Source organism: Carassius carassius, chromosome 12 (assembly GCF_963082965.1).
Source record: "Carassius carassius chromosome 12, fCarCar2.1, whole genome shotgun sequence".
Taxonomy (NCBI): Eukaryota; Metazoa; Chordata; class Actinopteri; order Cypriniformes; family Cyprinidae; genus Carassius; species Carassius carassius.
Window position 1 is genome coordinate 31,049,398 of NC_081766.1, and position 26,931 is coordinate 31,076,328.

At 38.5% G+C, this 26,931-nt stretch overlaps 1 protein-coding gene across 4 annotated transcripts; it reads left to right on the top strand.

Moving 5' to 3' along the window:
- Positions 1-32: 32 nt before the first annotated feature.
- Positions 33-26,901, top strand: LOC132155227 (abl interactor 1-like). Of its 4 annotated transcripts, XM_059564097.1 has the most exons (11): positions 33-339; positions 9,449-9,616; positions 21,023-21,199; positions 21,895-21,909; positions 22,296-22,408; positions 22,517-22,657; positions 23,361-23,458; positions 23,724-23,936; positions 25,112-25,198; positions 25,758-25,943; positions 26,126-26,901. In XM_059564097.1, the coding sequence occupies exons 1-11, from the start codon at positions 184-186 to the stop codon at positions 26,299-26,301; spliced, it is 1,530 nt and encodes a 509-aa protein (XP_059420080.1). In that variant the 5' UTR covers positions 33-183; the 3' UTR covers positions 26,302-26,901. The 4 variants fall into 4 exon arrangements, with proteins under 4 accessions (XP_059420080.1, XP_059420082.1, XP_059420083.1 ...); XM_059564099.1 differs by lacking the exon at positions 25,112-25,198; XM_059564098.1 differs by lacking the exon at positions 21,895-21,909 and having other exon boundaries at positions 35-339.
- Positions 26,902-26,931: the final 30 nt, after the last annotated feature.

Consider the following 26,931-nt stretch of genomic DNA (forward strand, 5'->3'; position numbering starts at 1 on the left):
AGAGAATCGCACTTCTCTCCAATTGGTCCATAACGAATTCTCAGAGCCGCAAAGCCAATCACAGAACAGTGCGTAAAGCGCTGCGTTGAGAATTGTCGGCCTGCTGAACAAGAAGAGCCAACGGGAATCCCATAATGCCAGGCGAGGGACCTCCTGTCGGACAGTGAAGCTCCACTGGTTTCAATGAAAGAGGGGGATAAGAGTAATGCAGAGGGATGTAAGATGGCAGAGCTACAAATGTTGTTAGAGGAAGAAATCCCGGCTGGAAAAAGAGCCCTCGTGGAGAGCTACCAAAACCTTTCAAGGGTCGCGGAATATTGCGAGAACAATTATGTGCAGGTATGGATCGAAGAAATAACCTTCTCCTTTCATGTTTTGTCTGAATCAGTGAGGATGTGATTGAAATGCGAGCTCTGCATATGTAGCGTTACAGAGGATCCCGATCAAAACGCTTATGAGGGCGCATCGAGGCGTGATATCTTCATTTAATATGAATGCTGAGCGTCTGGATTTGGACGATATTTGCGTTGTCTAAAGCTGATGCACACAAAGCATGAATTCACTTTCAGAGGGTGTGTCAGAGACGTGCCGCTTTCGCTACGATGGATGGAGACAAATCTTTAAAAAAAGAAAAAAGAAAATAAGATTTAATGGCCACAGAAAAAAAAAAACACGCTTCAAAGATTGCTAGAAACCAATAGTTTCTCGATATAATTTCATACTGCAGGTCAAGCAGCGTCAGTGTATCGACTGCAAATGTGTTCGAAGCCAATACGTCATTTTTCGAACTAAAGCGTCATGCTCTGAATGTTACAATGTTTCATTTGTCCGCGGGATTCTGCTGTTAGGGTTTCTCTCGAGGTCCAGACGGGTGTCATGGCTCTTGGGTGACAGTATGAATGTGATGAAAGCGCAGTATTTGATATTCAGTTCAACCTCTAAACGCTATTGAACTTCATCCACGTTTTGGCAACGCTTAAACGTGCAGTGAATACCATTTATGCGTGTGTGTGTGGCAAATGTGTATTGCCTGTGAGGTAGAATGGCGAGACGACTAGACGTTAAATGTCGTCTGTGATGGTGTGAATGAGTTACTGCTGACACACACCTGAGTGTTAATGTGTCTGTCTCTCACACACCTACAGTTAATACACAGGCCGGTGAGAGAGAGAGAGAGAGCCTGTTGAGGAGATCGCTTCAGATGTCCAAATGATGTAGTATAGTATTCTTTCAGGATATAAACGAGGATCATAGAACGTAATTTAGTATAATATATGGGTATTGTGCTTTATTAGGGCATTCTGCAGTGATAATGAGTGGAATAAGAGTGACACAGGTCTTTATTATTATTATTAATTCTTTATTTCAGACCCATGGGTCCATATAAATAACTTACAACATCCATAGACAAAAACAACATACATAATTTAAAAAACATACAAGCTTTCTCTCCAATGCTTCCAGAAACAGGAAAAATACCTTGTTTCACTCAACACAATATTATTTAAGTCTCTTATGATACTATTTTTTGAATCATTCATCCGACATATGAAACTGTACATATACTTCCTTAAGACAGCATTCAACATGGGTATATTATTAGCCACAAACATTTGACTTGCACTTGACCACCTTGGGACCTTAAGTAAAATTCTAAGAGCATCATTATATGCTACCTGTAACTTTCTCATCTTTGCTTTAGAATATTTACACCACAGGCGGGCTGTATAGAAATAAGTACAGTATGCTCTGAATAGAGTTATTTTCACATCGTCTGAACACATAGAAAACTTACGAGCCAGCATATTGGCTTGCCCATACAATTTACAGCACTGGCGCTGCACATCATCATCATCGTTTAGATCATCTTTAATGATGTGGCCTAGGTACTTTACTTTAGTTACTACATTTAAAACTTTATCATCTAGATATAAAGAAGGAAAGTTAATCTTTTGGTCCTCTTGGGTTTTAACAATCATGATTACACTCTTTTTAATATTAAATTTTATGTCATGCTGCTTACCATAATTTGAGCAAATTCGAAGCAATTGTTGTAGGCCTACACTATACGGAGACAAAATGACAACATCATCCGCATACATCAAATGATTAAAAATACTATCACCTATCAGACATCCAGTCTTACAGTCATTTAGCTCCACAGAAAGACCATCCATGTAGAGATTAAAAAGAAGGGGTGACAATAGCCCACCCTGCCGAACCCCATTTGTCATATAGAACGGTTCCGAAACGGAATTACCCCATTGTACTTTTAAGGTTTGATGTATATACCAAAAGAGTAAAATTCTTATAATATAAGGGGGAACTCCTCTTTCTTGTAATTTTAAAAAAAGCTTAGAATGATTTATTCGATCAAACGCCTTGGAAGCGTCTAAAAAACACATAAAAACAGTGGAATTATGAGTATTATACTTACTAACTACTTCTTTTAATGAATATATGCATAGATCAGTGCCAAGCTTACTTTTAAAACCAAATTGGTTATCCGTAGTTATTAAATATTCTTTAATCCTATCCATGAGAATTTGCTCAAATATTTTAGAAAGCACACTTGCCAATGCAATTGGCCTGTAGTTTTCTGTCGCAGTTATTTTACCAGTTTTATCCTTAATAACAGGCAATAGTAATACGGTTGTCATGGAATCAGGTAACACAGCATGAGATAAAAAACCTGAAAAACACAAAGCAAGTAATACAGTAACCCTTGAACTAGCGTGTTTCAAATGTTCAGCAGTTATTCGATCAGGACCGCATGCTTTATTCACAGCGAGTTTATCAATTGCGAACTTAACCTCATCAGGTGTAATAAACATATCTTCTTCATTCGACACATGACCAACTTCAAATTCTTTCCTCGCAACACAATTAAAAAGAGCTTCATAATGTTTTCTCCACAGGTTAACAATATTCTCGGCTCCAACAGCCCCATCAATACAAGTCGGCAGTGGTATTTTTCTGTTGTTGATAGCCTTAACTTCTTCACAAAAGCCATAGCCATTATTTTGCTGCAAGTTCTTAGCCATTGAGTTTGCTCTCATGGTCAGCTCATTCCTTTTTATATATCGCAGAGCCTATTTGAATTTAGCATTTGCCAGTTTCTTTTCCTCAAATTCTGGACCATACCTAGCTTTACCTGTCAAAACCCAGTTTTTAAAAGCAACTCTGGCCTTCAGATGTAATTCAGAAACAAATTCATTCCATCCGGCCCTAAAATTATGTTTTTTAACCCTTTTTTGACAGAAAGGTCTACTAGCATCATTTAAGCAGTCCACGATTTCATCATACATCTTACATAGCTTTTCGTTATGCTTTGGATTCTTACAACCCGCATTAACACACACAATTGTCTCAGTAGGCACTTTTATATTGCTCAGCTTTTCCTGTCAATAATTTATATCTCCGAAGGTCATTTACTGTGAGTCTTGCCCAGTCTAATTTTCCACTTTTTATGGAGTTTTCACATTTAGTCATCTCAGGTAAACTTTCAACATTTAACATAATTGAAATTGGTATGTGATCTGTTGTAGCTAAGTCATATAATATTTCAAGTTTATCTAGGGAATCGTGAGCATCTGCTGTACATATACAGTGATCCAGCCAAGATGTTGTATTCCATGCTTCACTGATATATGTAAAGCTTTCTGCTGGCAATAGTATTTGACTGGAAAGAGCCAACTTGCTATCCTGGCAGAACGTGATTAGCTGTTGGCCAAACAAAGAATTATTATCAGATATATCAGCGTTTAGATCCCCCATTATAAATATACTTGTACATACATTGTCTTTGATAAAAGCACTTATAAAAGCAAGCCTATTCATATATTCATCTTCATTTTGGCTGCATTCATATGGAGTATACACGTTCAGAATTACAAAAATCTTTTCATTATGCACCACTTTGATTGCGATACACCAGTCTACCTCTAGCCTAATCACAGTGATCAGAGGATCGTATTTCTTATGCCAAAAAATGGCCACACCCCCAGGTATTCTGCCACGCAATATTCTCATACTTAAGTCAGTTGTGGATTCACCAACTCCATGGAAATCATCATGCAAGGAATTAAGTTTATCTAGATCTTGTTTGGATAAAAACGTCTCTTGTAAACATAGAATGTCCGCTTTCTCCAATAGTTTGTCAATAACAATCCGTTGTGCTTTATCACTCATATTCCGACCCAAGCGCAGCCCTCTGGAGTTATATGACAGTACTCTAAGATACATCGTTCATTCTCATGACTTCAAAGCCGTAGACGCAAGCGCCTCAGATGCCAACACCCTTCTTAAGCTACTCTTGTGTCACCAAAGGGACATATAGGTTGATAATGATCAGTTGTTCAGTTAAACCAAATTTATTTAGTATTTTTTTTAACCCTCAGTTCTCTACATATGGACCAATACTCAATAGCCTACTTCATATAGATTCAAATTAATTGAACTTAGGAAAAGCAATATTTTTTTTGCTGTTAAAATGTATTCAATGAAAGGGGTGTAAATGAAACATTTCATCACAAAATGATCTGACATCAATCCTCAAAGCCAGCAATGAAATATTTGCCAATACCTTAGACCAGCGGTTCTCAATTCCTGTCCTCGCGCCCCACTGCTCTGCATATTTTGCACGTTTCTCTTTGTTAACACACCTGATTCAGATAATGAACTCCGTGCATGAACTGTGTTCCAATTGTTCATTGCTCCCTACTACCTGAGCAGGGGACATCTGTTGAAGTTTACCTCACATCGAAACATTCATTCACTAATTTGTGCTGTGCAGCGACTTTAAACATGGACAACTGTGACATCATATACCTCTGTAAATCAATACAATTTAAATTCACGTCTTGCACAATTCAATGCACTTTGATTGGAACACTACGTTCGCTTCGAACTGGAATCATGGCTGAATTTCCTGTGATGTCCACTTCGCAGGGCACATATGTTCGAATAGAACAAATGTCTGAAGCGCTAAGAGAAACGTTCAAAATGTGCAGAGCAGTGGGGCGCGAGGACTGCAATTGAGAACCGCCGCCCCATGATGCAATATGATTCGATTCAGAGGCCTTCAAATGATTTATTATCCAGTTACAATTTTTATACATGATACAAAAATAATATAAAATAACAGTTTAATTGAATTCTCTGACAGTTGCAAATTGTCTCATTTTTGTAAAAACATTTATAAAGATGAAAACAGTATGAGATAAGAATGTTGGGAATTTACTGATATGTTTTGCATGTTTAGTGGAGGGCCAGTCATTAAACCGGAGTTGGCTTAGCAATGATACATTCTCAGATATTCACAGAGGACTCATGAGAGGACTAAATGATTCAGAGATGTCTCTCTTGAGGTTTTGGTGGGTGTATTATTCTGGAGAAGAGGTCCAAAGCAGGGCTTTTTTGCACTAGACAGAAGTTAGTCATCTTACAATGACTTGCACCATGCACTTTTTATTTTTTATTCCAGAATTTGTCATGTAGAATTAATCATGATTTAGTTTTCATTTGGGCATGACAAAGAATATGTACACTTGAATATATATTGTATAACATTTTTTTGATACTTTTATTCCAAAATGGTGCATTAAATTGATCAGAAATTACATTTAAGATCTAATTAAATAAATGTAGTTCCTTTGAACTTATATATGAATAAGGCCTAAAAAAAAAAAAAGTTTGGTTCCGGTTAGTTGTCAGTTGAGGTCATTGGTCGGTAGGGATTTATTTTTTTCTCCAGTGGCAGTTTTACACACACACACACACACACGCGCGCGCGCTGATTTTAAATGTGTGTACCGGTACTTTTACGACAGTGATTCTGTATTCCCGTTTAAAGTCTGTTGTTGCCATAGACACGCAAAACGCACACACACACACAAAAAGCCTTCGCGGGAGTTTGACAGGCGATCTCATAGTAGATTAACATGGAGGATTTGAACTTGAAAAACGGAGTGTACAGACATCTTTTTGTAGTCAAACAACATTCTTTGTTATGTTCATTTATGTGGTTTATTTGATTTTGATGCTATAAATTAACTAGAAGCAAGAGACGATCAGTTAGTTTTAACTGATGATCTAACTTACAGCGATCTGTTCGACACATTCAAGAGCCACAAAACGGTATTTATTGTTTACATTTCTTTAAAAAATTACCACATTTGAAAGGTGAAATAACCAAATGAGACTTTGTTTCATATTAAAAGTAAGCTGGTAATGTTAATGTCCTGTCTGTCAGCATGTTGTCAGTGCCTTCTCTGTTCCGCGATATATTGTTTACTCCCCCCTCCCCCCGTGTTTCTCTTAATGTTACGATTTCCAAACCTTAAGTTATAGCTCACTTTAGTAATTGACAGTTAAAGGGTTTTGATGCAATACTTAATGGTTTTTAACGGATTACTTAAGTGTAAAACAGCATTTAAAGGAAACTGTAATTTAATTAACGATGTGTGAAAGACCGTTCTTCCCCAGTCTCATAAAATAAATTTGGGTCGCACATAAATTGACAGGGTCGGTCGGAAACCGGAACCAAACAATTTTTTTTAGGCCTAATAAGAAATGTTTCTTGTATACCAGATCACTTAAAAAAAAAATACTACTTTTTTCTGTAAGGATTTTTTAAATTAATCAAAAGTGACAGCAGAGACATTTATAAGGTTAACAAATATTTCAATTACAAACAAAAATGCTGTTCATTTTAACTTTCTTTTCAATCCTGAATGTATCACAGTTGTCACAAACATATGAAGCAGTACTGTTTTCAACATTGATAATAATCAGAAATGTTTCTTGAGCAGCAAATCAGCATATTAGATTGACTTCTGGAGGATCATGTGACACTCAAGACTGGAGAAATCATGCTGAAAATCCAGCGGGAATAAATTACATAATGCATTTTAAAATACGTTTAAAATGTCAAATCAAATTTAAAATGTGTCAAATAAATTAAATTATACTAGGCCTATAGTTTTTCCAAAACAGTACTGTTTTTACTATTCAAATAAATGCAGTCTTGGTGAGCATAAAATATTAAAAACAATTTACAAACCTTTAAATATTTTTTTACATCTATAAATGTTAATAAGAATCGTAGTCAAGACTTGTGGCATTTTGGACATAATAAGTGAAAGCCCAGCAGTACCTGATAAATGATTGTTTCTTTATTACTAAAATGGCATTCATTGTTTTAGAGGTTTTGGGTAGCGGTCGAGTAGGATAATGTGGAATACACAGCCAGAACATTCACGTGTAAGACAGACACATGGTCGCGGGACTGACGTGTAGGAACAGGTGGTGTTTAAACAGACCTGCGGTCAGTGCTGCATGCTTGTCACAGGATAATTGTTTACAGTATATAGATTAGAGTCAGCGACTGGTATTCATGTTTATGCTAGTCAGTGACTAGTATTCATGTCATAGCATTCTGACATGGTCATTATCACTGCCAAAGCTAAAAAATGCTAAAATAAATCAAAATGTTATTTCCATATGTTTAATTCCTTTAAAAAAGCAGAGTGAGAAGTCCACGTCTTTAGTTTTAATGTTTGTTCATGTCTGCCATCCTAAGCTAAATAGTAAGTTATTGTTGAAACAGGAAATAGTTTGTAATGCAAAATGTTTTGAATTTCACCAACAATAGGATATGGATCCTCACTGAACTGGTGTGAACTGAACTGATTTTTTATGGCTATTGTTGCCTGTTGGTTTCATCAGATTATTTTCAGGATCATTTGTCAGATTAGTTTACAGAATTTCCTACTTTATTACTATGAAATACTTCTTATTGGTCATTCACACTATTCTGTTGTCAAATGTTTTTTGTATAATGACTGCTAAATTGTATATTTGACCACCTCTCATATCTCTCATAATCACATTGCAACTGCTTTCTTCTCCCAATTTAATGAACTTAAATCATTGTATTATTCATCGTTATTATTACATTATACTGTAGATGTGTTCATTTACTAATAAAAGTCGGAAAATTGTGGCATAGTGGTTAGAGAGTTTGACTCCTAACTCTAGGGTTGTGGGTTCGAGTCCCAGGCTGGCAATATCATGACTTAGGAACCCTTGAGCAAGACACTGAACCACCAACTGCTCCCTGGCCCCGCAGCATAAATGCCCACTAATGTGTGTGTGTGTGTGTGTGTGTGTGTGTGTGTGTGTGTGTGTGTGTGTGTGTGTGTGTGTGTGTGTGTGTGTGCACTTTGGATGGGTTAAATGCAGAGCACGATTTCTGAGTATGGGTCACCATACTTGGCTGTATGTCACTTTTTCACTTTTCATTTAAAGCAGTTTACAGTAATATTACTGTTCAAAAGTTTGTGACTTTTTATCTCACAATTTTGAGAAAAAAAGAAAGTAAAAATTGCGAGATATGATCTCACAATTGCGAGAAAAAGTTCATATCTCGCAATTCTGACTATAACTCACAATTGCAAATTTTTCTCTCGCAATTCTGACTTTATAACTCGCAATGTTGACTTTATAACATGCAATTGCATTTTATAAAGTCAGAATTGCAAGATATGAACTCGCAATTGTGAGAAAAAAGTTACAATTACCTTGTTTTATTTTTTATTCAGTGGTGGAAACGGGCTTCCATACCTATGCTCATCAAGCTTGCATTTATTTGATAAAAAAATACATTTATAGTATACAAAAAAATGACGAATATTGCAAAATATTATTATAATTTAAATAACTTTTCAATTTTGATGTTTGTAAATATTTTTCAATTTTAAATGATCTTATCCTTATATTAATTTCTTTGATCAAAGCTGAATTTGAATCATCATTACTCTAGTCGTTGTTATCATGTGATCCATCAGTCTAATATGCTGATTTACTCATAAACATGTTTTATTGTTACCGATGCTGTGCTAACAGTTGTACTACTTAATATTTTTGTGGACACCTTGGTACACTTTTTTCATGTTTATTCGATAATTAGAAAGTTCGAAAGAACAGCATTATTTGTAATTTTATGTCTTTATTGTCACACACAATGCATCCTTGCTGAATAAAAGTATTAATTTCTTTTAGAAAATAATACTGACCCCAAAATATTTGATCAGTAGTACACTTATAATAGTCAATACTGGACGAACCTGCATCTAGTGTGTCACTTCCCATTGTTGCTCTGAGGATCACTGACCTTTCATTGGGCAGCCAAGGACTTTTTCCACATGACAGTCTGATCTGATGTCATATTTCCTCTAGAGCTCATTAGAAATTCCAAGATGCTTTTACATCATCATTCACAAAGGCACAACAGCTTTTAGTTTGGAAAATAATTTCTTGTGGATGACTGGGTTGAAACTATATTTCACAAACAATGGCATGACGGGGAGTAAATAATGACAGAATTGTAATTTTTGTGCAAACTATGGCTTCAAAACATGTGGGGTTTTTTTTAATCTCTGCTTAGGCACAAGACAAGAGGAAAGCACTCGAGGAGACCAAAGCCTACACGACCCAGTCCCTGGCGAGCGTCGCCTATCAGATCAACGCCTTAGCCAACAATGTGCTGCAGCTGTTGGATATTCAGGCTTCACAGCTGCGCAGGATGGAGTCCTCCATCAACCACATCTCTCAGGTCAGCCATGGGCACCACAACGCCAACAAAAAACAACCAGGGGTTCCTTACCCAGCATGCTTTGAAAAAAAAAGCAGTTATCTTTTGACTCCTTTTTATCACCGTGTAAACATTTGCATCAGGGTTTAAACTGAATTTTTGTATTTCAGAACTTTTACCAATGTTTGATCTTAAAACAAAGAGACAAAAGTCTGATCTATAATATGATTCTCCAATTTTACACACTGTTTACTGCAAATATGCAAAGTTAAAAACTATTATATAATTCAGCTGTTTGTTCATACATACAGTTGTTGGAAATCAAATCAAATAAACAGTTGTGACTTTATTTAATCATCAACCTTATGACAGATCCCTGTTTAAATTTCTTAGAGGTAGGCAATATATACAAAATATTTTCCAGGATAATAGTAAATTTTCAAAATATTTACAATGATACAACTAATTCAACCAGGGTGAGGAAAGCCATCTTGTTCTAGTAATTCTGCCTGGAATCAGAGCTGCTGATAATTGGAAATTAAAGCCATACCCGGTATTTTTCAACATTGTCGCTTAAATGACTTCCGAATAAATTTGGGAAATGTTAAAGGGACAATAAGTAACTTTTTAGTAATGTAATTATTTATATTAATAATTTTAATAATAATAATTTTATTATCTAAAATCAATATTTTTATTCATAAATATGCCCTCAATGGTGTACAAATACCTATGCCAATGTTTAAACTAATCCTCGTAAATGAAGAATTTATTATCTTTATATACATGGGACGGGTAGGTCAACGGAGGCTTCCATGTAGTTCCGCCATCTTGCAAAACTATAATAGCAGAGAGGGACAAAAGGTACTAAGCCAACGCGTTTCCACAACGCGTTTTCGGTCAGAGCCAGAAACGCAGGTGCAGAGCAGTGAGAGGCGCTTGAAACTGCACCGGCAAGTTTAAAAGTCTGGATTGCATTCTTATTATGGACCATACATATGCCGCGCCACAGGAAAAGAAAACATCGTCGCCAAAATGAAGTGCTATTAGAAGACATCCTGTCAAAGCTTTTTGGTACATATCACCTACCGTAGATGCAACGCGCATTTGAAAAAGGGAGGCGCTGGAAAGCAAAATAAGTTTGAATGCAAAATACAATTTCACCACTAGATGGGAGTAATTCCTACTTACAGTCCCTTTAAACTCAAATCATACTTTTTGCTAAGCAACTAGTTTTCACTTAAGACATCTATTTGTATCTTCATTGATGCTTTCTGAGAAATATTTACTCTTGCTTACAACAAAACTTCAAATTAACACAAAATTATTGAAAAAACCCTTGCAACTTTCAATAAAGCTGTTTTAAACAATGCATATTGTGAATCGTACTATACAAATAAATAAAAAAAAAAACGAATATTTCGCCCCTTGCCATTATTTCATATTTGCTTTGTGAGAGGAGCACCAAATGCAAAAATGATCCAGATCTCCAGCTGACCTCGCATGCTCTGACTGCCATCACTTATTCATGTAATATGCATAAATAATTAGATTTACATGACTAGACTAGAAAGTGATTAACTGCATTGAATAGTTTGTAAATTAAATAATCATAATGCTTGACACTGCTATAATAACTAGACTCCGGTTTGTAAAGAGCAGAGGAGACGTTTAGTGCATCACCATTTGAACACAATGTCGGCGTGATTTTTTTCAAAAGAGGGAGATCGAGTGGGTTTATTAAGGTTAAGAGATCCCGTTCCCCATTATGTGCTAGAGTAGATTTGCAGAGCCTTAATGGAAACTAGATCTAATGATTTGCCTTCTTCTGATGTTAAAATGCTCCCACAAACTAGTTTACCATCACTTGTCTCCAGTGTTGGGAAGGTTACTTTGGAAATGTAATAGGTTACAGATTACAAGTTACCCTATTTAAAATGTAATAGTAGTGTAACTTTTTTAATTACTTTAATAAAGTAATGTAACTAATTACTTTTGAGTACATTTTGATTACTTTTATAAATTTATAATGAATGTTAATTTGCAACTGTTAATCATCTATAACCATTTTACACCATGCAGGTTTAACCTTACAGTAGTGCTCAATACTGTCAGACTTTCACCATCCTTCATCACCTGAATTAAGATGATCACATTTGAACAAATCCACCACACAATCAGACTTTAGTACTGCCTTTTACTTAGAGATTGATCTGAAGTTCAAAGCAGATTTAAAATCAAAAGAAATAGTTTATAGATACTGTTTTTGAAACCAAATCTTTGCATAACTACAGGCATCTAACTGCATCTAACAATGGTTTGGGGAAAAATAGTTCATAAAAAAATAAAAGCATATACATCAACTCAAATACGGTTATCTAATAAGCATTTGTCCTATTTTGTGTACTAAACTCCTGAAACATTGGTGTCTTTTTGAAACACTGCTGTCTCTTTGTATATGATATGATGATAGTTTCTCAAAATAAGTAAAAAATGCTCATGAAGTGACTGTTCTAGAGATTAATTTCCATGAGGGGCGGACTGGGGAAAAAAATAGGCTGGGAAATCTCACACTCATAAACCCACAACCCATTCTGAAACATGGACAACCCTATTTTTTTTTGGACCTGACATGAAAAAGATTTGAATCCTTAGGTTGGGGGACTTGCAACGTAATTAAGAGTTCTCTCCTGAACTGCATCTTCACTTCCATTATCCATCCATCTCTCTCATGACTTTAATACTGAAGATTTTTATTTAACTTTTACCATGTTTTGTAAGTGCAATTTTGTTTTTTTGGCAAATGAATTACCACTATTTATTTTTAGTACAAATTCCATAATTAAACCACGGTTAGTGCCATGCCATAGGCTACACTAATTTTCCTAAGGGTTGTGTTTTTGTATCCACTAGCTCCCCCTAAACCTATGATAAAATATGATGATTTGTCTGCTAACTTACTACTGTAACATTACAATAGATAATAATGACGTCGTTTATACAGTATTTTGAGTGATTGCGAGCAATGTGCTGCTGCTGCTTGACTAAGTAAACAAAGACAAAACTACATTAGCATATTTACAGATGAAACTGACCTGCACCTGAAACCCTGAACAGAAGTGTCGCTTCTCGGCTCCAGCTGTGCGCTTACACAGTTCACTCCGGTCTCTCTCTCTCGCACTGATTACTCGGAGTCTGATCCAAACCGTTCGGCGGAGGCGCGGAGAGCGCGCGAGCCCAACCATTGCCAGTCACGACTAACCGATTCATGATTTATTAGAAATTTAATTATCGAATGGCAGATTCGGAAATAATCGCTTTAGTAGGCTATATTCGGCCTGCAATTATACAATAACAATGTTAAAGTAGAAGGCCAAATCCTCTGCCAGGCCACCGGGAATAGTCCCGGTTCTCCCGATGTCCAGTCAGCGCCTGATTTCCACAGACACGCAGAACGTGCAGGATTCATATTCAGTCTTTTTGCGGCTTAATATTCACAGACATCAGTCCATATCGGGTTTTGATTCAAGTGTACTGACCTACTTTTGATTTATTCGTCCAAAATGTGGCATATTGCGTCATTATAGGCTGAATTCCATTTTTATGACTGGATTCTACGAATGTGTTTTCCGTGTCTCGGAGATTATGGGCCATATGTCTTAGTGCAATTTGGGAAAGAAATAAGCTGGATGTGGATGTGTGTAAATATTCAAATGTAATCCTCTTTGTAATCGTTACAATTTTCATAAGTAACTGTAATTTAATTACTCATTTTTTCTTAGTAACTGTAACTGATTACTTTTACATTTATTTTGTAATTAAATTACGTAACACCGTTACATGTAACTAGTTACTCCCCAACACTGCTTGTCTCTAAGAAGATAAGAACAAATGGCAGGCAAATTGTCAAAAACGGCAAAGTTTCAGATCCCATCATTAGTGTCCAGACAAACATCCGTATGAAACTGACAGGTGAACTAGAGCAGGTTGACTGCCATTTTGATCAGTTACAGAGACAATTCATCCAAAATCATGAAAGTGCCTTCCTTCCACAGAAGAAGCTCTTTCAGATTATAGTTCTTGGGATAGTAGAAAATAAACCAAACACATAGTGACAGGAGATAAGTAATCTTATAATGACTGTGACAATATAATGCCAATAAAATTATATTTGAAATGTTATGCTACAATTTTTGCCATAAATACATTCTTGAGTGTCGCATGATTCTTCAGAAATCGTTCTAATATGCTGATTTGGTGCTCAAGAAATATTTGTTATTGTTGAATGTTGAACTGATGGATAGAAAGTAAAAAAATTTATATATATATATATATATATATATATATATTTACGTTCACACTGCACGCAGTAAAAAGATGAGAACAGAAAAGGTTATAAATAGAAAGGTGCGAAAAGATTTAATATGATCTGAGCACGCGCATCTGTTTTTGTTAACAGAGCAAAGAAAATCTTCGTGCGGGCGGATAGATTCACGCTCGCGCATTATTTTAATGGGCTTTCACGTTACAATAATGCGCTCTCGTTGCTGCTTCTGAACTGCGTACACATAACTTACTGTATACGCACTGCAGGCAGAGTACATGTGAACCTTTGGCAATAAATATGCATTAATAAATATGCATTAAATAAAAATGCAGTGAGCTCTATGTCTAGACATTTTGTTTGACATCTTTACTTAGTGATTATTTTGACTTATGTCTGTTCTAGAGACATGTTACAACTCTTTGATAAAGCTGTCATTGGTTTTCTTTTGGAAATATGTTTCAAATTTATACTGAATGCATTTATGACTGTAAAGTGCCTAAGGGGAAGTGAGCCCACTAGTGGACACCCAGGGAAACAGAGACTAGACAGCGTGACATTACCCCCTCCTCCACGGAGCAGCTGCCAGATGCTCCACCCGAACCCAAGAAGAGACCAAAGACACAAAGAGACCAGAAGGGAGGTGGAGCGGCGGAGGACCAGGGGGAGGGACGAAGGGCCAGGTAAAATGGGGAAACAGAGACAAGAGTACCAGGTAAAATGGGGAAACAGAGACAAAAACAAGGAGTCCAGGAGGGAGGTGGACCGGCGGAGGATCAGGGGGAGGGACGGAGGGCCAGGTCCTTAGAGGGAAACAAAGAGAAAGACAAAGACAAGGAACCCAGGAGGGAGGTGGACCTGCGGAGGATCAGGAGGAGGGACAGGGGGCCAGGTCCATAGATGGAAACAGACTGGAGAAAACAAAAACAAAACAACAACAAAACACAAGTCCAGAAAGGGCATAACGTGAAGCCCACCACATCCGTGTGGTCGAGACAGAAGACCACCAGGGCGGAGCAGAAAACCACCACATCCGTGTGGTCGAGACAGAAGCCCACCAGGGCGGAGCAGAAGCCCACCACATCCGTGTGGTCGAGACAGAAGACCACCAGGGCGGAGCAGAAGACCACCACATCCGTGTGGTCGAGACAGAAGCCCCCCAGGGCAGCGCAGATGACCACCACATCCGTGTGGTCGAGACAGAAGCCCACCATGGCGGCGCAGAAGGCCACCACATCCGTGCGGTCGAGACAGAAGCCCACCATGGCGGAGCAGAAGACCACCACATCCGTGCAGTCGGGACAGAAGCCCACCCAGGCAGCGCAGAAGACCACCACAGTGGGATCGAATAAAGAGGAGAGCAAGTCTGATTAGGCAAGTCTGAAACAGAGAACATGAACAAGTTAGGGGTAGCCTCCGTGGCCACGACAGGATCAGTCGGGCGCTCAGACAGTTCGGCTGAGACGTGACGAGGCTCTGGAAGTTCCGCAGAGGCGAGGAGAGGCTCTGGTAGTTCAGCCGAGATGAGGAGAGGCTCTGATAGTTCAGCAGAGGCGTGGAAAGGCTCTGTTAGATCAGCAGAAACGTGGGGAGGCTCTGGTAGTTCCACAAAGACGTGGAGAGACTCATCCCATGGTGTTTAGACTGGATTCCAGAAGATCAATGCTGACTTGACTCTGCTCATGAAGATCATTGGTGGCCTGACTCTGCTCCTTAGGATCATTGGTGACTTGCATTTGTTCATAAAGATCAATGGTGACTTGCCTTTGCCCATGAAGATAGTCGGTGACTTGACTTTGCTCATGAAGAATACTGGTGACTGGACTTTGCCCGTGAATTTCATTGGTGACTTGCCCTTGTCCATGAATTTCACCGGGGACTTGACTTGACTCCGGAGTGTCAACAGTGACTAGCCCTGACTCCGGAAGGTCAACGGTGACTAATCTTGACTCCGGAAGGTCAACGGTGACTAGCCCTGACTCTGGAAGGTCAACGGTGACTAGCCCGGACTCTGGAAGGTCAACGGTGACTAGCCCTGACTCTGGAGGGTCAACGGTGACTAACCCGACTCTGGAGGGTCAACGGGAAGCAGACTCGACTCTGGAGGGTCAACGGGAACTTGACTCGACTCTGGAGGGTCAACGGGAACCTGACTCGACACTGGAGGGTCAACGGGAACCTGACTCGAGTCTGGAGGGTCAACGGGAACCTGACTCGAATCTGGAGGGTCAACGGGAACCTGACTCGAGTCTGGAGGGTCAACGGGAACCTGACTCGACTCTGGAGGGTCAACGGGAACCTGACTCGACTCTGGAGGGTCAAAGGGAACCTGACTCGACTCTGGAGAGTCAACTGTGGCTGTCATTCCGTGCAGAGGTGCTGGACAAGCAGCCATCTTGTGCCATGACTCTGGACCGGCGGTCATCTTGGGCCGTGGCTCTGGACCGGTGGCCATCTTGGGCATAGGCGCTGGGCTGGCGGCCATCTTGCATCGTGGCGCTGGGCTGGCGACCACCTTGTGCTGTTGCGCTGAGCTGGTGGTCATCTTGCGTCGTGACGCTGGGCTGGCGGCCATCTTGCTTCGTGGCGCTGGGCTGGCAACCACCTTGTGCTGAGGTGCTGGGCTGGCGTCCATCTTGCCTCGTGGTGCTGGGTTGGCAGCCATCTTGTGCAATGGCACTGGACTTGCGGCCATCATGGGCAGTGTTGGGCTGACGACCACCTTGTGCTGTGACGCTGGGTTGGCAGACTTCTTGTGCAGTGGCGTTGGGCTGGCGGCCATCCCACCGGAAGAGACAGGAGTGATGCTGCAAGTAGCACACGAATTCCCAGAAACCAAATGTGTCCAACTGAGCCATTTCACCTTGAGGAACCGGGTCACAGCCCGGTATTAAAATAGTCCTTTAGGAGCACATCATTATATCCCATGCCCTCGGCCAGGGACCAGAACACCTGTGCCATGGCACCCACCTCATTGCCCTCTTGGCGGAAGGTAGTTAATTTTAGCCCTCCGCTCCACCATACTGGCTGGGGAGGAAACATGAAAAGACATACCGCTGGATCTAAACGGATGGAGTCCTTCTGTGACGTTCGCGATCCAGTAAAACACAGGGAGAGAGAGAGAGATCCAATTGCTGGTATGCTTTATTGGGGTAATCCAAATCGTAGTCAAAACCAGCCAGGATCAAACCAGAATGCAGTCCAAAAACAAACAAACAAAGAAGGAACAGGAAAGGGAACAGGAACAGGAACTCGGAATACGAGGAATTTCGGAGGAAGACTGGATACGAAAGGAAAGGATTCCATACAGACAACAGGAAAGGACTGGTAAATATAGGGAGGCTAATGACAATTAAGTGAAGGCACCTGCAATTAGCAGGAGTGCAATTACTGTGATGAAGAGACAAGGCTAGTGGGAATTGTAGTGCCTACGGTGAAGTGCCTAAGGGGAAGTGAGCCCACTAGTGGACACCCAGGGAAACAGAGACTAGACAGTGTGACAGTGATGGGCTTAGGTTTGTATAATAATATTTTATCAGTTAATGAAATTACAGTATACTGTAAATTTAAGGTAAAATCGTAAAACCTAAAACATTGTTAACATATTTTTTACAGTAGAATTCCGGCAACCACAGCTGTCATTTTTTACTGTAAATTTTATGGATTTTTTCTTGCAGTGTAGATGTTAAATTCTTTGAAGTAATGTATTTATATAAAATTTGATTTATTAAAAAGGTTTAATGCCATTCAATTAATTTATCCTTACCTATCCAAATATATCCTCACTTTACATGGAAATGCAAATATTACAAATACTAATCAAGTTGTATTTCATTAGTATTCACACACCATTCATACACAATATTCATAGATTTCACGTGACGTCACACAGTGGTGCGGCCGCCATTTGTAGGACCTACATGCCGTCTATCTGCTGTCCTGTGGGCTGTGATAACAGCAAATCACAATGGTTTACTTACTGAGAGATGAAGATGAATGGGGTCATTTTGATTAAATATGTCTGGGAAGCATTGATGTGCATTTGCATTTTTAGTATTTAACATGGCAGGTGCTTGTAAAGAAACTTGAAAAAGTTAACAACTAGTGCGAGACTGCTGTGAACACGGCTTTAATGATTTGCCCGAAAACGTTCGGTATACTTACCACCTAAACTAATACATGACTGGGATGTTTTTGATCTTTGCTCTTAGTATAGTTATGTGAGTCTAAAGTGTTTCCACTGCACTAAACTTTGAGAGCAACACTCTGATCCGCAAACAAATAGATGAAGAAGAGGAGGAGGATGGGCCAGCGCATACAAGGAGAAAGGTTTGTATTTTTAGTTTCCACATTATTGTTTTATGAAAGTCATTCAAATAAGCAAAACTTGTTTGAATTTCATATTTCTTCAAAGACGTGAGAGAGAGTTTTCAAATAACCTCAATGGACTAAATACGTTTTCAGTTGTTTTTCGTGATGAGAATGTACTGCAGTCATATTAATATGCATCAGTATGTCTGAGACTATCTGCAATAGCTCTGTCCTGCTTTAATAGTTGCTAAATATAAGCAGACTTTACATGTACAGATGCTCACCTCTGCCAAAACATGTAAATGACTACAACTCAAACACAGAATCACAGTTTATCACTTCTGTTGATTCTTCACTAAGCATGTAGAAAAACACAAGACTAACTGATTTTTTCTCTTATCATGCCATTAAATGAACACCGAGCAGTGTTTGGAGTGCAAGACAGTGCATCATCATTATTATACTTATTGACTGAACTAACTAGGAGCAGTTAGAGCCAAAGAGGAAGTGAATTCAAGTAAATGTCTGCATTGACCATAAATACAGTGTCATTTTTGCACAATCATTTTTGGAATCATAACTGAAGAGACAAACTGACAAATTATCCCTTTAATTAGTATGATACACTCTTTAAATATTAATCATGCTGGGCTATCATTGCAATTAGTGTTGTTAATAGTCTGTCAAACAACATGTGGATTACTACAATATCTATTTAATTTTATTTAGCTTGGTGCATTAAGTTAGATCTTTAGTAATGGATACTTGTATATCATTTGCTCTTTACAGGTGTAGAAATGAAAGCTCCCAAGCAAAGAACTCACCAGATTAAGACGTGGAAAGACAATCCGTGTTACACAACAACTACAATTCCCCCAAAAAAAGATTTGTAAAATGATTCATAGTGATAGTTGGGTAATTATTTAAATTATATTGCCATATACAAAATGTTTAATTCCAAAAACATGTTAAACTACAATCCAAGTATAAGTAAATGCATGGGTAATTGTCAAAGTGTGTAAATATTTTATCTACACTTATTGTATAACTGATGGGGGGGGGGGGGGGGGGGGGTTCTGTAATTGCATGGTTTTGTAAATAAGTTGTGTAAATAAATTTTCCTCATGCCAGCTTAATCAAGTGATTTCTTTAATGGATTTTAAAATTGCATTCATAATAATGTAATGTTTATATATTTATGTAATGGTGTTAATATTATAATCTATATAATTAAAAATAAAATTATCAGTTTAAATTAAATATTAATGAACAGTACGTTAGATCTAGAAATTAAACATCTTGCGTGCTGTGCACATACGACTGATTCCGGCTCGGACATGGCAGTGTCGGTCAGTTAAACCATCTGCAGCATCTGGCCGGATTGATTCAGCCCGGAATTGGGCAGTGAGGCATCCAGGCCGGTGTGGCACATGGAGCAGTGCAGAGGGAAAGTCTCTGGCAGGTGAGAATTTAACTGAAACTAGCCTGAAATTATTCTGCTATCTGAGTTGCCCGTGTAGGGATTATGGACTTGTAAAAATCAGCAAACGTCAAGTTTTTACTAAGCTTTAGTGTCAGCAGTTCACTTGACAGTAAATTAAAAATCTAATCCTAAAGTATCTGTCTCCATGGGTGGGATACAAGTCTAAAATTGGCCCAGTCAAATTTGGGGTACCCCAGGGATCACTTCTGAGTCCATTACTTTTCTGTATGTGTATTTTCCATCTTGGTCATCTCCTTAGATCTCTTGGTCTTAACTATCACTTCTATGCAGATGACACCCATGTGTACATTCACTAAAAACTGGGTGACTGTCCAGCTGTTGCTTTTTTGGGACATTGCATCTCTGAGATAAAAATATGTATGTCTCAAAAATGTCTTTGCTTTAACAGTGATGAGAGTTTATGCTCAATGGCTCAACCCACCAATTACGTAAAGCTTGATCTTTAAGACACTTTTAACACAGTCTTGGAATTTCAAACAACATTAAATAACTTGGGACTGATATTTGACGCTCATTTAACCTTTGACCCCCATGTTCAGAACACTGCATTGATTACTGCAACGCTTTGCTTGTAGGTGTTGCAAAAAACACCCTAAATAAACTTCAGTATGTTCAAAACTAGAATCCTGACAGGGACTAGAACTAGGGAGCACATCACTCCAATTCTGAAATCCCTACACTGGCTCCCTGTTAGGTTTCGTATTGAAATGATCATGCTTATGTATAAGGCCTTGCATGGTTTGGCACCTTATTATCTCTTGGCACTTTTAACTGTTTACTCTCCTAGATGTGATCTCCGTTCCTCTGAATCTGGCCTTTTGACTGTTCCCTCAGCTCTATGGGTGACCTGGCTTTTTCCTCCAAAACTCTGGAACTCTCTCCCTTATAACATTGAACTTTTAATGTGTTTAAATCCTGTCTCAAAAACTCACTTTTTTTAGACTTGTTTATCTGTGATGTGTAAGATGTGGAGGGGGGGGGTATTGTTTTTCTCTCACATTGCTTTTGATGTTTTTATTGTTACCTCTCTACTTTCTAAGCGCTATATAAAAATAAATGTATTATTATTATTCTTTCAATTGTTTGTTGTTTTTCATCGGTTGTGAGGTGTGCTATTTTGGTGTGTTTCTGATCCCCAAAAGAGGCTAAAGATGGCTAAAGGTCCTTAAGGTAGCGGCCACAACAAAAAAAAAAGTCACGTGACTGAAACCCATTAATATATATACTGGAAGATAATATATAAACTATTCTAAAATTTCACCCATTTCCATCCCTTTCCTTCACTTAGACTGTGGACATTCATAAAGAAAAAGTTGCCAGACGAGAGATCGGGATCCTCACCACCAACAAAAACACATCTCGAACACACAAAATCATCGCCCCCGGCAACATGGAGCGCCCGGTGCGCTACATCAGGAAGCCCATAGATTACACCCTGCTGGATGATGTGGGTCACGGTGTTAAAGTAAGTTACACATATTAATGTAACATGTTTGATGTTTACTAAACAAGCATCATTCTTACTATTAATCTTACTTCTGTTTAGGGTTTTTAAATATATTTTAAATATATAAAAATAAAAAACAAGACCTCAAGTGAATAGATACTATACATATGGTCATTTTTGCAAAAAAAAAAAAAAAAAAAAGGTTAAAGCACGCAGAAAAAGGGTAAGAATCCAATGTTACAATAAATGTGTCTAGTTAATATAAAATCAAATATAAGAGAACCTCTATCACGTTTATGTTGTCAACCCCAATAATTTTAATTCTGTCATCATTTACTCAGCCTCAAGTTGTTCCAAACCTGTATGAGTTTCTTTCTTCTGCTGAACACAAAAGAAGATATTTTGAAGCTATTTTGATATGTTGGTAGCCAGACAGCTGACGGTAGCCATTAATTTCCATTGTATTTTTTCCCATGCCATTGAAGTTCATGGCTACCGACTGTTTGGTTTTTTTGGTTGTATATGTCTTCTGAAGCAGCTTTACTTTCTGCTCTGTCTTGATTCCTATCAGTAAAATTAGATCAGTGTTTGTTTGTTTGTTTGTTCTTTATTCAAAGTTCTTTTGTTTAGCTTCACCTCTCTCATTTTTTCATTAAGTTTAGGTGATTAAATATCATGATTTATCTTCTCTCTTCCTTAATGCTTTCACTTAGTGGCTTAAAGCAAAGGTAAGTACAGCTTTACACAACCCACTGTTCTGGCTCCTGTATGTCTGCCTTGGTTCTTTATTTCCAAGCATCAACCTTTTTTGTAAAATATTGTGTAATGAATTTTCATAATTCAATATGAGTAGTCTTTAGATCATAAATATCTTTCATTTATTTGAGGAAAAACTGGTGCCATTTATAAGAGTGTAATGGATCAGTAAAATTCAGCCTGCATACAACACATCATAAAAACCATCATATTTTGCAGTTTTGTTCAGTATAATCATTTGTTTGAAGGTTTACATCATGCTTTCTGTTGGCAACCGATTAGCATTTAGAATGTTCAGGTATTATCATGACTGTGAAAGTTGTCTTAATGTTGTTTTTCTCTGTCGAATGTCTTTCAGCAAGGGAATAACCAGCCAGCTCGGGGAGGTGGAGGTGGAGGAACATTATCCAGGACTAACCCACCCACACAGAAGCCCCCGAGCCCACCCATGGCAGGGAGAGGTACCCTGGGGTAAGTCACTGTATTTCATGTGTCCATGCTGTTTTGCACACCTCCATTATTAGAATGTTATAAAACATCCTGTGTCATGTGACATCATCATTTTTTTTTTTTTTTCAGACGAAACACACCATATAAGACGCTGGAGCCAGTCAAACCTCCTGTGGTGCCTAATGACTACACGACCAGTCCAGCACGTCTGGGCAGCCAGAACAGCCCTGGACGCACTGCCTCACTCAATCAGAGACCCCGAACACACAGGTACAGCTCACGACAACACAGGCCTTCTGATGCTTCGAGCCACTGTGCTGGGCCTACTGGAATATACACTAGTTCAAGACTTTATTTTTTATTTTTTAATAAAAAGAATCCTTTTTATTCAGCAAGGATGCATTAAATTGATCTAAAGTGACAGTCAAGAGTTTTTAATTAAACATGTCTATGTCAGATGTTCCTATGTACCTTCTATTCATCCTGAAAATAATGTATCACTGTTTCCACAGAATGAATAAGCAGCAATTTACAACATTGATAATAATAAGAAATTATTCTTAGATTAATTTCTCAAGGATCATGTGACACTGAGGACTGAAGTAACAGCTGCTAAAAAATTCAGCTTTGCATCACAGGAATAAACTACATTTTAAAATGCATTACAATAGAAAAATAGGTATTTTATAAGGTAAGAATGTTTACCAATATTACGGCGTTTTAATCAAATGAATTCAGCCATGGTGAGCATGAGACTTTTTTCAAAAACATTAAAACAATTCTTCCCAAACCCAAACTTTTAAATGTATAGCATCCTGGAGTCATAAATGTGAAGTTCTTTTACAGGAGCTGGTATGTAAAAACACCATCAGAACATGCACTGAACATTTTATTTATTACATTTATTCTCCAGATTCAAGTTGCTTGTTGCTTTAATATCTCTTTGTAACCTGATTGTCTCCCCTTGTCTCAGTGGCAGCAGTGGGGGCAGCAGCGGTCGAGAGAACAGCAGTAATAGTATGGGAATCCCTCTGGCTGTGCCGACACCCTCCCCTCCCAGTATGGCTCCAGGTGACCACTCACATTTTTCACAGTGGCCATTAGGGCTGGGCAATGAACAATATCACATCAAGATGATAACATTTAAGTGAAGTCAATATGAAAAAAAAAAATGTGATACTGATAATATTTTTGGCCATATCACCCAGCCCTAGTAGCCATGTTAGTTTTGAAACAAGTTACTTTTGGTTATTCCTCCCACCCCTGACTGATTGAGTCATCAATTGTTTTTGGACTTATCTTCTATGAGTATTCTTTTCTTCTGTCCTCTCTGCAGTGGTTCCTCCAGGTCCAGGTTTGGGACCGATCCCAATGTCTCAGTTTGGAACAATCTCCCGGCAGATCTCCAGACACAATTCCTCCACCACTTCTTCCTCCACCTCAATGTTGTCAGCCACCGGCACCTACCGGCGCGCCCCTGCCAGCTCCTCCCAGTTCTCTGTGCCTCAACCCCACCTGAACGGGGGTCCCACATACCCCCAGAACACAAGTGAGTTCAGTTCCACCTTAGGGAGATGTTTAGTGACCCTAAAAAGTATTTGGACAATTATAGGTCTAGTTCATCCAAAAATGAAATTTTACTCTGTTTACTCAACCTCAAGTCATTCAAGATGTAGGTGAATTTTTGTCTTCATTAGAAGAGTACAGAAGATTTTTAGCTGAAACCGTGGTTCTTGGTCATTCTTAAGTCAGCAGCTACCGTCACACTGAGAGTCATAAAAAGCGTCATTCACAAAACTCATGGCTCCTGATAATATATTGGGGTATTATGAAGTGAAACAATCGGCATGTGAAAGAAACTGATTTTTTTATAACAGTCTCAGGCAGACAATCCAGAGTGATTGTTTGGCAAAATGAAAGTTTTTGTGGTTTCTCATAGTTTAGGTAAAAAGGTGAGTTGATTAACTTCATATGCTTTAAACATGTAAACATCAGCATTGCACTTCAGTATTGGGTTCTTTAATATCATAATTGCAGATATGTTACTTCATTGCGTGTTTACTACTCAAACGGGTGAATCAGTTATTATATATATGACTTCCTTGTTTATCTAAGGCTTTGGATTACAGGTAACGATGTTGTAAATACTGTTCACTGTCTTGCATTGACCGATCTTTTCGCTTCATCTGTGCTCAATAAATTGATTTTATGTTGCCTGATATGCTTTTCATAGTGACCATAGCCTTTGACTTGCACTATATAAATCCCCAAGGTTTCAGCCAAAAATCTTCTGTACTGTTCTTCTGAAGGAAAAAAGTCACCTACATCTTGAATGGCTTGAGGTTGTGTAAATTAACAACAAATATTCATTTTTGGGTGAACTATATCTTTAATTTGCACTTTAAAATGCCATTGCATTAGATAACAAATGTCAAGCTCAAGTGTGTAATTGCTTGGCCACTAGCTGCACCAATCACATCTTGGTAATAAATGAGGTTACTAGCAACTAGCAGACCTAGTAACCAATGATCTGCCTGCTTTTCTGCGATTCATCTCTTCATGTCACAATAACTCACAACGGCTTTTACCTTTTGTCTGTTTATCTGCCTGTGTTTAACTCTTTGGGCTTTTTTTTTTTTTGCCTATTTATCATCTGTCTGTCGGGCTGGATGTGTATGAATGTGTGTGTGCGTGCGTGTGTATCTGCGCTCCGTGTGACTCCAGTGTCTGTTGCTCCTCCACCTCCTCCTATGGTGCAGCTCACGCCCCAGATTCCTCTCACTGGCTTTGTGGCCAGAGTTCAGGAGAACAGTGAGTAATGCACACAGAAGCATAGCGCTTAGTTCTTCACATACGGTCTCCGTTCACCTACCCATGACCTGCACTCTGAATTATTCAGAACCTGAAATATTGCATTTAAAAAAAATATATGTTATTTATTTTTTTAAGATCTAGATATTTTTAATAAAACATAATAATATAGCATTTTATTGGTGGTGTTTTCAAATATAAACATCACTTTTGCTATTGCTCATATTTAGGGTCAATGACAAATTATTCAAAATGTATTCAAAAATAAAGGTTCCACGCATATAATGCCTTAAATAGATGTTTAGTGTCACTGGCATCTATTTCTTAGAAAGAATGTAACAAACATTGACTAATTAAGGAATTATAGTATACAAACGTGAAATAAAAAAAAAAAATGATAGAATCGTTGAAAAAAAGTTTTCTTACCCTTTCGTTGTTGCATTAAAAGTAGATCTGTGCCATCTCCAATATTAAGAGAAATGTAGGATTCTGACTTTGAAACTGAACTATGTCATAGATGATGTCATAGTGAGGGTTTCCCCAATTCTTTGTCCTCCAGTAACAGACAGCCCCTCTCCCCCCCCTCCTCCACTACCTGAGGACACGCCCTTGTTTGAGGAAGCAGCTCCGCCCCCTCCACCTCCACCTGTGGATTATGAAGAAGACGACGCAGCTCTGGTGCACTACAATGACCCCTATGCTGATGGAGATCCTCACTGGGCCCCAAAATCCTACATGGAGAAGGGTAAGGGCCACTTTCTCCTCCTTCAAAGTTCTTTTGAATTCATTTTTATTCTTTTTAATGTTTTTAAAGGGTTTTGAATCGAGAATGGCTTTTAAATTTGTGTCAGTAAATGAGATGGATGTATAGATATAGAACTAGACTTTCTGACCCATGTCATCCTAACCCTGCCTCCTTTGTTTCAGTGGTGGCCATCTATGACTACACAAAGGACAAAGATGATGAGCTGTCTTTCATGGAGGGCGCCATCATCTACATCATCAAGAAAAATGATGACGGCTGGTTCGAGGGCGTGTCTAATGGGGTGACCGGACTGTTTCCTGGCAACTACGTTGAATCCATCATGCACTATGCCGACTAATGCTAAATCCCAGAGACATCATACAATGCAGCCAATCAGTTACAAACTAAGTGCATTAGGATATGACTGAATGTTTGTTTTTGTCCAATCGCTAATGTATCCAAGCATCTGCAGTGCTCAAGGTTTGAGGAGACAGGGCTCGTACTGCCTCTACAAAGAATATAAGTTGCACTACTTTCTGGTTAGGTTGCCTCATACATTTTGTACATATATTACAGTACGACGTTGCCTGTAGGCTGTTGCTAGTGTTTGTTTTTGTGTACGTGTTTTGTCATTGTATAGACACCCGTATTTGCTCTCTCTCCCAAAATCGTAGTTTTTTAACTAAACTCTCAAGCTCTTCCTTTATGTGAGGAAGAAATATCTGAATGTCATTTCTGGAATATTATTATGCCTGGAAAATAATTAGGCAACTATAAAAATGACATTTATGTCTTAACCTACATTTCGCCTTCAGGATTTGCTAATAATTTTTCCTCATGGCTGTACGGTGATGGAAAAGACTGATGCAGTAATGATTTTCCTGCATATCAGACTAAACTTTCACGAACACGTCAAAAACATGTCCACCCTTTATATATTTCACCCTAAAATGAAAAATGAAATGAGAATAACAAATAAAATTTTGTT

Excerpts from the sequence above, each read along its gene's own strand:
- LOC132155227 (XM_059564097.1), top strand. The coding sequence starts at position 184 with ATGAAAGAGGGGGATAAGAGTAATGCAGAGGGATGTAAGATGGCAGAG. Across the intron at positions 9,617-21,022 it reads CCATCAACCACATCTCTCAG|ACTGTGGACATTCATAAAGA; the intron begins GTCAGCCATGGG and ends TCCTTCACTTAG. Across the intron at positions 25,944-26,125 it reads AAAATCCTACATGGAGAAGG|TGGTGGCCATCTATGACTAC; the intron begins GTAAGGGCCACT and ends CCTTTGTTTCAG.